Below are 12,463 nucleotides of genomic sequence, written 5' to 3'. Positions count from 1 at the left end.
GTCAAGTGGCCATAGCAACCGGGTCGGTCGGTTGAGAGTGGCTTTACTGCATAGCAACGTGGTTGATTCTTTCACAGTCTTTTGGCTTTCGTGCTTATGTTTAGGACTGGTATGCGCCGGAGCAAATCCACTTAGGACAGCTGGTTGTGAAAAGCTGGAGCCTATACATTGACATATCGATCCAGAAGCTGACGCTGTGTACATGCAGTTGCTCGCCTTGAAACCAAACTCTTTCAGCAACTTCTGTGGCTTCGAATAAAACTGCTATGCTGTTATAATAGTCAAAAGAAATACTTATTTCACAGCGCTGTTTACTATATAACCTAGAAGCATTAGTCCGCGCGGCCGGCGCAGGCGCAGTGACCTATTTCGGACTGGCTGCTGGCGACACCAATCTCAAAGCGGGAAAAAACAAAAAGGAGCGAGAGAGTCCTTGTTGATGCAGCGGGATTTGATCATTGCGTCGTCTGGTAACGGAGTGAGCGGTGTTCTTCGAGTTGCGACAAAAATGTTTTGTGTGGGCGCGACTCTGTCTGACAGACTGAGATTCATAAGGACCATTAACTCGTTCTTGTGTGTGTTCGGCGTTGTCTTGTCAATCTACGCCTACCATGTTGAAACGCAAAAAGAGCGAGACAGCCAGTACGTTGCCATGTGCGACGTCAGCGCTCATATGAGTTGCTCTAAAGTTTTTACATCAAGGTATGTTACGCTGATATTCTCATTGTCATGCTTGCTGTCGTTAATTTGGTGTCTCGTTTATTTATTTATTTATTTTTTTGCTTTAGATTTGGAAGAGGTTTCGGTCTCTTAGAGTACCTCGTAGGTCGTGAATCGCCGTACAATCAACCGAACAGCGTATTTGGAGTTATCTTCTACGTGACAGTATTTGTTTGTGGTGAGTACTCCTAACTTATAGTTCGGTGGGCGTCTTCAGATTTGTTTTCTCATATGTGTGGATATTGTTTTGTCACAGTACTCGAGCGCAGATAGGATCGTTCTGTGATGAACTTAACCGTCAGAAAGTTTGACAGGAGCTTTTGAGTATGTGCATATTTTGCAATATATACACAGAGGTTCTTGCAACAATGACGTCAGTTGTTTTATGCAGCACACAATGTCTTGCATCGTTGCATTTGACATCTTTTTTTTTTTTTTTTTCCTATCGCAGTGTTGTTTTTCCTAATTATCAGTTCTACATAATCTGTGCCCGATCAGGGCAGGCCACATTAGTAATGAATATTACCTTACATATGTTGTAGAAATATAGAAGCTACCATTGAGATTACATTCACATCAGAATCATATTACAAACTTCACTGCAGCAGAGACTTGTGGGGCCATTTGTATGATGGTTTTGCCATGACCTTATGTTCTAAGCAGATGTTTCTGGCATAAATGGACAGTCTGAAGCCATAGGCCGATTTCGAGATTGGAGCTGTATTTGATGCCTAGTTTGGTGTGGATGCTACATGCAAAATTTCATCTAGCGGAATGTCTTAGTTTTTTATAGATCAGCAACAAAAATACTTGTCAATCCATGCAGTCACATCGGTGTCGGTTCTACAGTGAATAAGTATCAGCTGTGCTCATTGGCAAGCATGGCAGCAATCAAGATAAAGATAACTGAGCTATGTTTTGACATATGATAAAACGTAATCGACAGGTTTTGTCTCCAAGCTGTAGCTTCAGTGCTTGGCAGAGCAAAAACCAGAAGCAACTGACAGGGTTCACAGAAAATTTCATTAAAATCTTTTCCTTTATATATTTAATTGAAATACCATGGAAAACCTGTGACATTTTTAAGATTATTATTTTTTTGTTTGGGTTCATACTGCCCCTTTAAGGAGGTGCTATTGATATATATGGTGTGGTGACTTTTCATTTGTTTTTTTGCTTGATTTTTCACAAGTTCTGACCAAAACTTGAATAAATGGCTGTGTCTCATGCTGAATTTCAGGCCTCTTGCCCGGCAAGTCCTTCGGCGTTACCTGCATATCGATGAGCCTCCTTTCTATCCTCGGCTCAGTGTACCTTGCGTGCATCCTGTACTTTGTACTCCATGACTTCTGCTTTATATGCGTAACGACATATGTCATCAACTTCTTTCTGCTCGTGTGCAGTGTGTGTCGGTTACGTACTGAAGGCTCGCTCGAAAAGCAGAAACAGCAGTAGCAGTGTCGCTACGTTTGCTCACGTGATATTGAGATTGTGCAGCGCACATCGTTACCGTTTTGTGCACGTTGGTGCTTTCAATATCCACATTGATATATATTCCAAAGTATGTAAATAAATGTTTATGCAGGTTATTTTTACACGTTTATCACAGTCCAAGTTTCTGCTTCTTCTTCTTCGCCTTGAGCAGCGGGGGTATTGGACCCGTAAACTTGAACGCAGTTCTGCAAGGAACATCCAAGCTCGTTAAACATTGTGTTACAATGTTATCAAAGTTTCAGGAACGAAGCTAGTCTTACTTACTGGCATGTAGAGCAAATGGGACTGAATGTGCAAAAGACTAAAAGAAGAGATTGGAGACACGTACATTAGCGCTGCCTTTATGACACCGGGAAGAAAGCCGTGGTAAGGTAATGTACTCACTTGAGAGGCAGACCGAGCAGACGTACCCGATCTCGATGAGGTTCCTGTGGCAAAAGCATGCTGCCCTGTAGTCCACATGAACTGGAGGTGGCAGCACTAGGCAGTTTCTAGATTCCTTGTCTGGCAGAAAGACCCACTAGAAATCGGTGGAAGTACGGGATGAATAAAATGTATGCATCACATTTACAACGTTACTGCGTTATTGTACCAGCAAGTATTGTAGTGTTGCTGCCACACTCGGTACTTTCAGGTACTTCCCTCCGGTGATATCGCAGCCCTGTAACAGATATCGCATGTATCATTGTCACGCTTCAGCCACACCAACAAACTTTGACCTGTTCACTGTGAAATATTTAAATTTTGCAGGACGGTTACTGTTGTGGAGACTTCATCAATTCCATTTTCAGTACAAACTGCCTTTTTTCCTCTTGCTATCAAGGGAGCAATGAAATTGCAGTTTACCATTGTTCAAAGCCTTGGTTCAGTGGTTTACCCAGAATTTCGTCCTTGGGGGGGGGGGGGGGGGGGGTTGAGCTCCGCAAGGGGGTGTATTTACATGCTTTTGATGAAATATTGTCAATCTCACAAAAGCTTAGGGGGTCTGGATAAATCACTGCCTTGGTTCATTCATCAAGTTGTCTTCCAGGGGACACCATGCAAAATATGTCTGCTGAACTATGTCTTCTCACTGTGCAATTTAGTTTACAAAAGCGTCTTCAATAACCAGCTATGAACGGCGCGGCATGACCCCGAAGGCCTGGCCCGATCTCCTGACGTGACATAATGGGATCAGTGTGATGCAGCATTAGCGTGGTGAGCAGTCTTGAGGTCTCATTTACTTACTGAAAGTTCATCTGCTGCACAGCACGGTGCCACTCGCAGCATATCACAAAGAAATAAAAAATATAACTATAAATGCTATAAAAATATGCGCATGGTTGCATATCTCTCACTGTGGCAGGTATATTTTAGAGTGCAATGTTTCATTGCAACGCACCTGCTGTAGCAAACCAGAGTCCTTTTCAAGGACACACGCGTCGATCACCACATTCTGCAAATAGGAGAAGATATTCAGCACTCATAAGAGAGGGTAGACTATGTCTAATATCGTGACAAATTTTCTGAATTACCTTTACTTGTGCAGTAAAAAATATGTTCATGAAATTCAAATACTGCGAGGCACTGTCGCCGGAGCCTGTGAATACCTAAGCAGAAAAAGATTCTCTTCAGCTTGCGTCGATAACTAACGCGTTGCGGGCGTACCAAAATCCGGGACAGGAGTTTCTTCTGATCCACAGCTTCTTTTTCAATTCGATTGACATCTGAACGTTAGATAAGGACACAGTATTAACAACCGTTTTTTTTTTTCTTTTTTCGAAGTTGATTAGTCTGCCGTAAAGGCTTTTCCACACTCAACAGAAGGATACAGCAAAGTGCAAGGCTGAGCCCCCCAGCCAGTAGCGACTCTGCATTGACTGAGTGTTCCGTATCTTGAAAGGAAAGTTTCGTAATCGTTGTGTGAGGAACAGGAGAAGAAAACAAGTTTGTCACCTGAGTGAACTAAGTCCTTTACACCAGTTTTAACGGCACTGGCAACTTCGGTGAAAAGTTCGTGCTGTCCATCAACCGAGTATGTCTCGGTCGTCTCTTGCTGTGCCTTTGGATACAGGAAACAGCTGCAAAAATGGTAGGCTTAGAACAAATTGCAGAACTGTTTATGAACCAGGCGAGCAGACCTTTTGTGTGAATGACAGCCGATAACAGCCAGCTTGTTGCGAGGGCTTAGCATGAGGTGCGAGTTGCAAAATACTGTGATTGCGTCCAAGCATTTTGAAATTGTCCCCTGCAGGGTGAAGAGTCTGAATACATGACACTATACGAGATATTTAGCAATGGGACGGATAGCTACTTCGCCGGTCCTGATGAGCTTGGAACACGGGTTCGTGTCGATGATGGTTACTAGAAGACTTCCTGCTTCATCTGATAATTTAAGACATGTGTGAAAACGTTCTAATGACAAAATTAGACATAAAAATAACACGCTACTCGCCTGATGACATGTTTACAGGCAATCACCATCAAAACAGATAGCTTTAACTGACGCTGAGTGGCCGACTCGCGTTGCGTGCGCCCATGTTCGAATATTTAAAAAAAATCACGGAAACTAGCGCCACCACCGATGTCAACAAAAATGCTTCATTGAAGTCGGTCCTTCCTTATCAGTTGGGCTATTTATCGCTGCACTTTGTCATTTGTTGAAGTTGGTTGGTTTGATACAGTTTTAGAGCGAAATGCCAACACTCCAAATTAACACGAACGTCTTGGCGAAGGATATTCCCAAGGATTTCTTGAAAACTACGGCAGAAGTTGTTGCTAAATCTCTCGGGAAGCCGCTGTCGGTAAGCTTTCTTTGCGGTCGCGGCTTTCGGTGTACCGGCTTTATGAGATGCTGTACTTCTACTACATAGTTGTCCACGCCTTCTTATTCCTTTCAGTACGTTGTGGTTCACGTGCACCCAGAACAAATGATGTCGTTCGGTGGAACTGAAGAACCGTGCGCCACTGCAAACCTATACAGTATTGGGCGGCTGGGGAAGGAAGAAAACATCAAACACTCTGCTGCTATTTTTAAGCATGTCGAAAACACACTCGGCATCAAAGGGAACAGGTTAGTTTTTTAGTCCCATAAAATGGTTATCTATTAAACCGTGCCATGACTGAGCGCTGAAATGAAAAAAGAAAAAGAAAGACAGTGGAGTGCTCACTCGATAAGAGGTCTCGAAATAGCAACCCGGCGTTGCATGGCTTACTTTTCTGTAGCGCTTCACTTGGTGACAATATTCTTTTACAGAATGTACATCAATTTCTTCGACTTGCCTGCCTCGGATGTGGGATACGATGGGAAGACCTTCGCTGCATGAACGCGGAGTGATTTTTAACACTTTGTTGATGTGCCTTTGAGACATATATTTGAATAAAAAGTATTTTTTTGAATGAAGCTGGTGTGAGCTGCCTTGATACCGTTTTTACAGGTGAGTTACGCGGCAAGGCGAACATATCCTGTCTGAAAACGTGTAACTTCCGGTCGACTATTTACCTAAAATTAATTAAGTTATGAATTAGATGTTTTCGGGGAAATGCGAGAGAGCAGAATTGGAGTTACTCATTATTTAAACTCATCCTCATTTTTAAATGTCCTGAAATGAGCATGTCCTTTGAGATATAAATCGCTAAATTTTTCTATGCAGATGAGCCGAAACCGGAACCGCGCGCTTCTCGGGCACAAAAGGAGCGACGGGATTCCGCGTGCGAGGGCCACGTGATTTATAGCGATGGAGTTGATTGGAGTAGACACTGATCTGATGGCCAGATACGCCGCTCTCCGGGGCTCCGGGTCGCGTGTCACGTCGAGACTGGGAGGTACCCGGGTTCGAATCCCGGTGCGGGCTGTGTTCTTTGGGGTTTTTCCTGGGTTTTCGTCAGACAATTTTCAGACATATGTCGGCACAGTTCCCTTAGAAGTCGGCCCAGGACGTATATTCCCCCAGAGCGGTAGTCGTGACGTTGCCCATCCCTGTGAGGTCGACAACGGCGAGCTTCTTTCAGAAGCACCACCACCAGATGAGCCGAACGTCATGCCACTACGTCACGTCACTATATGAACTACGTCATCAAGAGCGTAGTTCTGGTTTCGACTCATTTGCATATCAAATGTTAGCACACAACATAGTAACATCTCAGGGAAAGTGTTTGTGCTCATCCTTTGCTGTCTCCTCAAAATGGCAGAGTGGGCCTGTTGGTACATGACTGAATTAAAGCAAGTGTCGTCTGTGTGTTCTTGTCCGTGTTTCGTGCTCCGGTTTTAATTCACTTTTGCTGTCTCCGTCACTCTGGTTTTCTTGTTATCGTCATGTGCCTGCGCACTCTCGAGACCTCCTGTCGTACAAATCGATGCTCGGAGAATGAAGTATCCGAACGAGAAGGAGATGAATAGCTGCCACAAAATTATGACTTTCCTCAAAACCAGGCGTTTGTATTGCGAACAGGTGTCTGTATTGGTGATTTGGGGGGCTCTTGGACTTGCCGAGTATGCTGAATGTATGCCCCCCCCCCCCCCCCCAGTAAACCATGTGGATGTGGAACCAGTGCATGGTGGATTTGGTGTGACAGAGGCAGCCTTCTTTGTCGCAAGGGTTGGTAACCCGACCCTGAGGTAACCCTGAGGTGATCTCGACACCAAAGGAAACGATCCAACCAGTCATCAAGGCATGGCCTTTCTTGCTCAGCTCTCGATTCCTGGAACCCACAAATGAGGAGTTTTTCGGATAAATCTGAAAACCCGGAACCCTCACCTAGGGCGGTCTGCTACATTTGCCAAAATACTGTGGAGTTCGAAAGAGGCAAACAATATGTTTGTGACAGAACTGCTATTTGTCAGGACTGGCAGGGAATCATCTTGGAACAGGGTCCGGAGAATCGCCGAGTCGGTTTGGATCAGGTTGTCGTGCCCAGTGATTTCCCCAGAAATTCACTGCTGGGGGGGTGCCGAGCTTTCAAGGGGGGGGGGGGGGGTTGCCAAGAAAAATCCGGACACATTTTTCTTTTTTTGCTTCATTTGCGCAGCCCTCGCTCTCCTTGCACCCCAAACGCATGCGCTCACGTGCGAGCGCTGGCCCCAAAGAGGGGAAAGCATTTGATCCTTCATCACAAGCATTCGCCGTCCAACTGTGAAAATCTTAGACGAAAAAAGCAGAATACCCCGTTTCATTGAGTTGGGCGCAAATGGTTCTTGATTATCCACATTGATGTTTGCGTGCCCGCACGCATTTTTGCTCGTATGTGCGCGCAATATATGCATTGAACAGTCACTTTCAAATGGTTTTGGACAAATGCATGGTACGATCATCTGCATGACTGTAGTCCTACAGCCCAAGTTTGACAGTACAAGATGTAATTCGCTGCGCCGGACTCTCTACCGGAACGTGTTGGTGGCCGAGCTGGGTGGGTGAGAAATTTCAGGGGGGGGGGGGGGTGTTTAAAAATGGTCGTGCGCCCAAGAGAGCTCGCAGTTTTGTCGGGAAAATGTGCGCTGAAAAAAAAGAGGGCAATGTGTCTCGGGGGGGGGGGGGGGGAACAGGTCCCCCTCCCTGGATCCGCCCATAAATGCATGCCACTTTTTGCTACCGGATTCCATCCGAACACTGCACCGGAACGCCGGCATCGAGAAGGGCGCTTGTCACACTGTGTTTGCGAAACCAAAACTTCCATGCGTTTCGGTATGACATAGTTTCGGGCTGCTCGTACATACAACAAGCATTCCATTCTCTCGATTCCTTCGGCTTTGATCCGCACGATGAACAACAAAATGGTTATGCAAAGTTTCAACTTGCGCTGGACAATTGCGTTTGTTTCACATGTAGTCATGTAGTGCTCTTTTCACTCTCCTCGCTTTCTTTTCGCTCTTGTATTTTTGTTTACATTTCTGTGCGCGCACCAAATGCGTCGCCCTAGGGGCGCTGCTAACGGTTCAAATTAATTTACCTTTTCGGAAGGCAATGGACATCACCGCTGCGGAACCGGAAATGGCCGACCATATGGTTTGAGCGCATGCTCGGAAAGCTCACAGGCAGCCATAGTTCCCGACAGTTATTGTTCGTCCGAAGGGGCACGATTGATACCTCCTGAATGGCAGATCACCAGTCAGCTCTTTTGCTACGAAAACAATTGAATGGTAATTCGGAAAGGCACACTGTTGCTCGGAGATAGTGGTCTTTGTTGTGTCGTTAGTACTTCTAATGTAACATCCCTCCCTATCGCCCTGCCTTGCTAGCTGCTTTCTTTTGTCCTCCCCTATCAAGGCTATTCAAGATATTTGCCGGAAAGCGTGAAGTTAACTCGTGTGCGCAGTGTTCGCGACTTTTATAACTAGTTTCACCGATGCTAAGGTGGAGCACCGTATTGCAAGTACAACTAATTTAATCAGTTTTCGAACTTCATTCGCACTGCACTTTTAGTTTTTTTGCTGGGTTTTACCTAATCCCTGTAAATTGGGCGAAGTACGAACAGTGTGGCAGCAGTACTCTTTTTTTTGTCGAGGCCTCAGTTGTGGTGTTAACACACGTCGTACGAAGTCAGCGGCGTAAGTTTTCTTATATGTGCTGGCTTGCGTAATAGCATCTGCGCCACACACGTATTGCTCACATTGCCTTGGCCATGGTCGCTACCGCTAACATTCACACGCCACATTTTCACATATTCGAAGGTGCGGATACTTCCGTACTTGAGTTGTGTAAAAGCATTTACTTTTTTTTTGTATGGCCGAGGAACCCGTAGCAGTTGCATAGTTGTGTCGTACATTATTTATTGCACGAGGTACGAACGCAGACATAAACATAAGGGTAAAACAGTTGTTGCGTAGCCCATCAGTGTGACAGGAAATCGCCGACAAATTGGTGAAACGATGTAACGATGCGAGTAATTGATTGGCTTGACTTGGCAAGCACGTGAAATTATCCGGACAATGTTTGAAGTGGGGTGCAGGTGTGTCTCTAGTATAATTCAAATAAAAGTATATATTTTAAGATAGTCACCCGTTTAACATTGCATTGCCTAAGGCTTGTTTACCCATAATTCCTTGGAAATGTATGTACTGCAAAACGCGTTATTTTCAGGACTCCGTAACTTTTGTGAATTTTGTACATCGAAAATTGTGCGACTTTTAAAGGCACACAAGCATTGGCCCTTCGTAGACTATCATTTAATTGCAAACTTTATTTTCACAGTTGGTTGTATAGGTAACTAGTAATCACCTGACAAGTTCGCAGCACGAACATGTGGAGTGCCGCTTTTATCAAATGTGTCAATCTCGTGCTTATCACAAAGTAAACCACCTAGCTGGGAAGTTTAGTGTCCGCAATTGTGTACCCTGTGCCAGGCAGGTGAAAAACTCGGTCCACGAAACTAAAGTAGGCTTCTGTAAAGAAGGTGCCAAGCACACCGTAAAGCGTTGTTTACAGATGCACCCATGGGTGCTTCTGTGAAGCATGCTTTACGGTGTGCTAACAACCCAGTCAGTGCATTGACTGGGTTGTCATCCACTCTGGCGTAAGCAATATGCAACATTGTAAACTGCCGCCTTGGTTATGCGGATGTTTAGAAACCAGAGAAAATTATGAACAGCAAACAAAGCCATGTGCAGGACATTCGTGACCGAAAATATTTCCTTGTCCTTCAGAACTGAAGAAAAATCCGGTGGAAGGTTTCTCCGCTGGTTTGGTAGATGACAATGACATCTATAAGTGGGAAGTTCTCATCATTGGGCCTCCAGACACACTGTAGTAAGTAGCACTGTAGCTCCATTATACTTGGGTGCTCGTTATGTATGCTGCATTTGAAACTGTCAGTGTGAGACGCTCAAACTTTGGTGACTTGCAGTGAGGGTGGATTCTTCAAAGCACACTTGCACTTTCCGAAAGAGTATCCTTTACGTCCTCCGAAGATGAAGTTTGTCACGGAAATATGGCACCCCAACAGTAAGTGCCTTTCGCGTACATATTTTTTTTGCTGTGTTGCACAAAAGCAGGTTGATGCCATTCAACGAAGCTTTCAGTTTCGATGCTGTGTGCTGCAGTATAATGATAAGTAATTATACGTGTCTGACTTAAAAGCCGCGTTTACATGAATACGACACGAGCGTATTGAATTGAGTTAAAACTGGAGAGAAGAAGATACGCTGCTGTTTACATGGATGCACTGAAGGTGGCGCCACGCGGTGTCATATCGGAAAGTTAGAGGCGCACTTCCGCAAATACTGCCGTTTCCGGTGCCCCGCTACCGTCGCATCTCGTGTTTTGAACCGAATGTCAAAAAGGAGCGTCTACGCTCCGTTTTCAAGCGTACTTGAGAATGAACCGTAATTTCACGCGTATAAGCTGCACCGCAGATAGGGTTGCCACCAGGCCGGTATTATACTGGCAAGGCTGGTTATTTGCTCTCTCTGCCTGTTGCCGGTAGGGAGGTGATACCGGCAGCGTTTTGCCGGTATTTGTTGCTCAATACCTTTTCACAAGGGCTTTTGCAAGGTTTTCGCTTCAACATTCCACTACAGCTTGAATAAAGCTGGAGCAAAGTCCGAACTCCACAGTCACCAGTCGTTTTCTTATTTATTCATTATTATTATTATTATCATCATTGTTATTCATCAAGTCTTGTGTTCGGAGGGGACAAGATCAGTGGTTGTGCAAAGCTATTGGTGGTTGTGTCGAGCCAGATAGAACTTAGGCCGTATACAACGATCATGAGATCTCCTCCCGCAAAGAAGGGTTTGTGTGCATCGATACGTTTTTCAGCATAAATAACAATCCGGTTACTCCAATACGATCCAGTGTACCGTTCATACCTGTTTATAGCAATTTCTAACATCAATGATCCAGCCACACACAGGAACTTATGTTTCCTCGTATCTCTGTCTCTGTGTGTCCTCATCCACCCCTCACCCACTTTCCCGCGAGCATGTCCCTGTTCCCTCTATACCACCTCCTCTCCCTCAGCCGGTATTTTTCACTACGAAAGGTGGCAACCCTAACTGCAGATAAGCCGCAGGGCCCATTTTTAGGAACGTTTTGAAAATTTTCTGGCAGATAAGCCGCACTCGCAGATAAGCCGCGGGCAATACGACGCGACTGATTTGTGCGACAAAGGAGACCATAGAGAAGGCCGTAAACCCTGTGGTCCATACTCCGGAGTCAGCATGGTGTACACGAAGGAGTTCAGTTCTAGTGTTCTACCCAGATCGGATTGTGCCCTTGTTGCGTGTTTTTCATGGATCGCTGGGTCAGTGGTCTTCCAGAAGAGACCAGGAAGGTCAATCTACTCGAATGTGGAACCGCTCCTGTTACGTATGCAGTTTGTGCATCGGGAGGGCAGTGCTGTCCCATAGACACTGTTGGTGCTTCCGTTAAAACTGGTGTATGGGGAAAATGCCAAGGAAAAATAGTGATCAGATAAGCCGCAGAGCGCCCGTTGCTTCGCGACGCTAACACGGAAAAATAACAATTTTTTTTTTTAATTCTGTTCCACCAGTGGCCAAAGGCTCTCACTCACTGATTGGCCTTGTCCGAGTGACGTTTTCTTCGACTTCCATAGAGGGAATTCCTGCATACTCTCAACATCTGTCATCTCTTGCCATGCATTGCATCAATTTGCACAGAAACCATTTTACTAATTCGAGTCAGATTTTTGACATTATATTGTCAGTGATGAACAAGGAGTAAAAAAAACGGCGCTATAGTTTCGGAATCGACTAGTGTGGATGCGACAGTCCCTTTAAGAAGTGAACATCCTGTATTTCGTTCACATTCTAGTCCCTCGTCACCATTCAGCGCATGCGCATTCTGAGACTGGTGTTCTCCGATGTGAGCGTAAGTGAAGGGCACCGTGGATGTACTTGAGATCTGTTTTTTTTTGCAGTTGAGAAGAACGGCGATGTGTGCATCTCCATTCTGCATGAGCCCGGGGACGACAAGTATGGCTATGAGAAGGCCTCGGAACGTTGGCTGCCTGTCCACACTGTAGAAACCATTCTCATATCAGTGATATCCATGTTGGCTGACCCAAACGACGAATCCCCAGCAAATGTAGATGCAGCTGTGAGTCCTTGAGCTTTGCTGTTTCCGTGAAAGATAACGATTTTTGGGAGGATTTCTGTCGGTCGCCTGATTTGCGTTGCTTTGCCTTTGCAGAAAGAATGGCGAGAAAATTACTCAGAGTTCAAGCGGAAAGTGGCTCGTTGTGTTAGGAAAAGTCAAGAGGAGGTCTAGAGAAAGCCTTTGCTGTAGTATAATTTTTGGTGAGTATACGTTGCTTC

The 12,463-nt window shown here is 45.2% G+C and overlaps 4 protein-coding genes across 4 annotated transcripts; 3 read left to right on the top strand and 1 right to left on the bottom strand.

Moving 5' to 3' along the window:
* The first annotated feature begins 443 nt into the window (after window positions 1–443).
* Window positions 444–2,321, top strand: LOC135370504 (vitamin K epoxide reductase complex subunit 1-like). The gene is made up of 3 exons (XM_064604269.1): window positions 444–702; window positions 789–898; window positions 1,961–2,321. Exons 1-3 carry the CDS (start codon window positions 509–511, stop codon window positions 2,173–2,175), a joined length of 519 nt encoding a protein of 172 aa, XP_064460339.1. The 5' UTR covers window positions 444–508; the 3' UTR covers window positions 2,176–2,321.
* Window positions 2,283–4,948, bottom strand: LOC135370502 (general transcription factor IIH subunit 3-like). Its single transcript, XM_064604266.1, has 12 exons — window positions 4,649–4,948; window positions 4,508–4,578; window positions 4,335–4,441; window positions 4,150–4,274; window positions 4,026–4,088; window positions 3,862–3,920; window positions 3,729–3,803; window positions 3,596–3,649; window positions 2,807–2,875; window positions 2,599–2,734; window positions 2,479–2,515; window positions 2,283–2,399 (listed from the first exon to the last, which is right to left on the bottom strand). The coding sequence occupies exons 1-12, from the start codon at window positions 4,656–4,658 to the stop codon at window positions 2,324–2,326; spliced, it is 882 nt and encodes a 293-aa protein (XP_064460336.1). The 5' UTR covers window positions 4,659–4,948; the 3' UTR covers window positions 2,283–2,323.
* On the top strand, window positions 4,813–5,592 carry LOC135370503 (macrophage migration inhibitory factor homolog). The gene is made up of 3 exons (XM_064604267.1): window positions 4,813–4,997; window positions 5,094–5,266; window positions 5,450–5,592. The coding sequence occupies exons 1-3, from the start codon at window positions 4,890–4,892 to the stop codon at window positions 5,517–5,519; spliced, it is 351 nt and encodes a 116-aa protein (XP_064460337.1). The 5' UTR covers window positions 4,813–4,889; the 3' UTR covers window positions 5,520–5,592.
* Window positions 5,593–8,198: 2,606 nt separating this feature from the next.
* Window positions 8,199–12,445, top strand: LOC135370500 (ubiquitin-conjugating enzyme E2 G1-like). The gene is made up of 5 exons (XM_064604264.1): window positions 8,199–8,329; window positions 9,833–9,935; window positions 10,033–10,130; window positions 12,067–12,245; window positions 12,339–12,445. Exons 1-5 carry the CDS (start codon window positions 8,284–8,286, stop codon window positions 12,414–12,416), a joined length of 504 nt encoding a protein of 167 aa, XP_064460334.1. The 5' UTR covers window positions 8,199–8,283; the 3' UTR covers window positions 12,417–12,445.
* The last annotated feature ends 18 nt before the right edge of the window (window positions 12,446–12,463 follow it).

This window comes from Ornithodoros turicata, chromosome 10 (genome assembly GCF_037126465.1).
Source record: "Ornithodoros turicata isolate Travis chromosome 10, ASM3712646v1, whole genome shotgun sequence".
Lineage (NCBI taxonomy): Eukaryota > Metazoa > Arthropoda > Arachnida > Ixodida > Argasidae > Ornithodoros > Ornithodoros turicata.
The sequence above is the reverse complement of the archived record's forward strand: the minus strand, read 5'-3'. Positions and strand labels throughout refer to the sequence as shown.

Bases quoted from the DNA above. Each gene is read 5' to 3' on its own strand.
- LOC135370504 (XM_064604269.1), top strand. From the start codon at position 509: ATGTTTTGTGTGGGCGCGACTCTGTCTGACAGACTGAGATTCATAAGG. The intron at 703-788 runs GTATGTTACGCT...TTTTTGCTTTAG, and splicing joins TCTAAAGTTTTTACATCAAG to ATTTGGAAGAGGTTTCGGTC. The intron at 899-1,960 runs GTGAGTACTCCT...GCTGAATTTCAG, and splicing joins CGTGACAGTATTTGTTTGTG to GCCTCTTGCCCGGCAAGTCC.
- LOC135370502 (XM_064604266.1), bottom strand. The intron at 4,089-4,149 runs GTGACAAACTTG...TTTCCTTTCAAG, and splicing joins AAAGGACTTAGTTCACTCAG to ATACGGAACACTCAGTCAAT. The intron at 2,516-2,598 runs GTGAGTACATTA...CTCTTCTTTTAG, and splicing joins CTGCTCGGTCTGCCTCTCAA to TCTTTTGCACATTCAGTCCC.
- LOC135370503 (XM_064604267.1), top strand. From the start codon at position 4,890: ATGCCAACACTCCAAATTAACACGAACGTCTTGGCGAAGGATATTCCC. The intron at 4,998-5,093 runs GTAAGCTTTCTT...TATTCCTTTCAG, and splicing joins CTCTCGGGAAGCCGCTGTCG to TACGTTGTGGTTCACGTGCA. The intron at 5,267-5,449 runs GTTAGTTTTTTA...ATTCTTTTACAG, and splicing joins CTCGGCATCAAAGGGAACAG to AATGTACATCAATTTCTTCG.
- LOC135370500 (XM_064604264.1), top strand. From the start codon at position 8,284: ATGGCAGATCACCAGTCAGCTCTTTTGCTACGAAAACAATTGAATG. The intron at 8,330-9,832 runs GTAATTCGGAAA...CTTGTCCTTCAG, and splicing joins GCTACGAAAACAATTGAATG to AACTGAAGAAAAATCCGGTG. The intron at 10,131-12,066 runs GTAAGTGCCTTT...TTTTTTTTGCAG, and splicing joins GGAAATATGGCACCCCAACA to TTGAGAAGAACGGCGATGTG.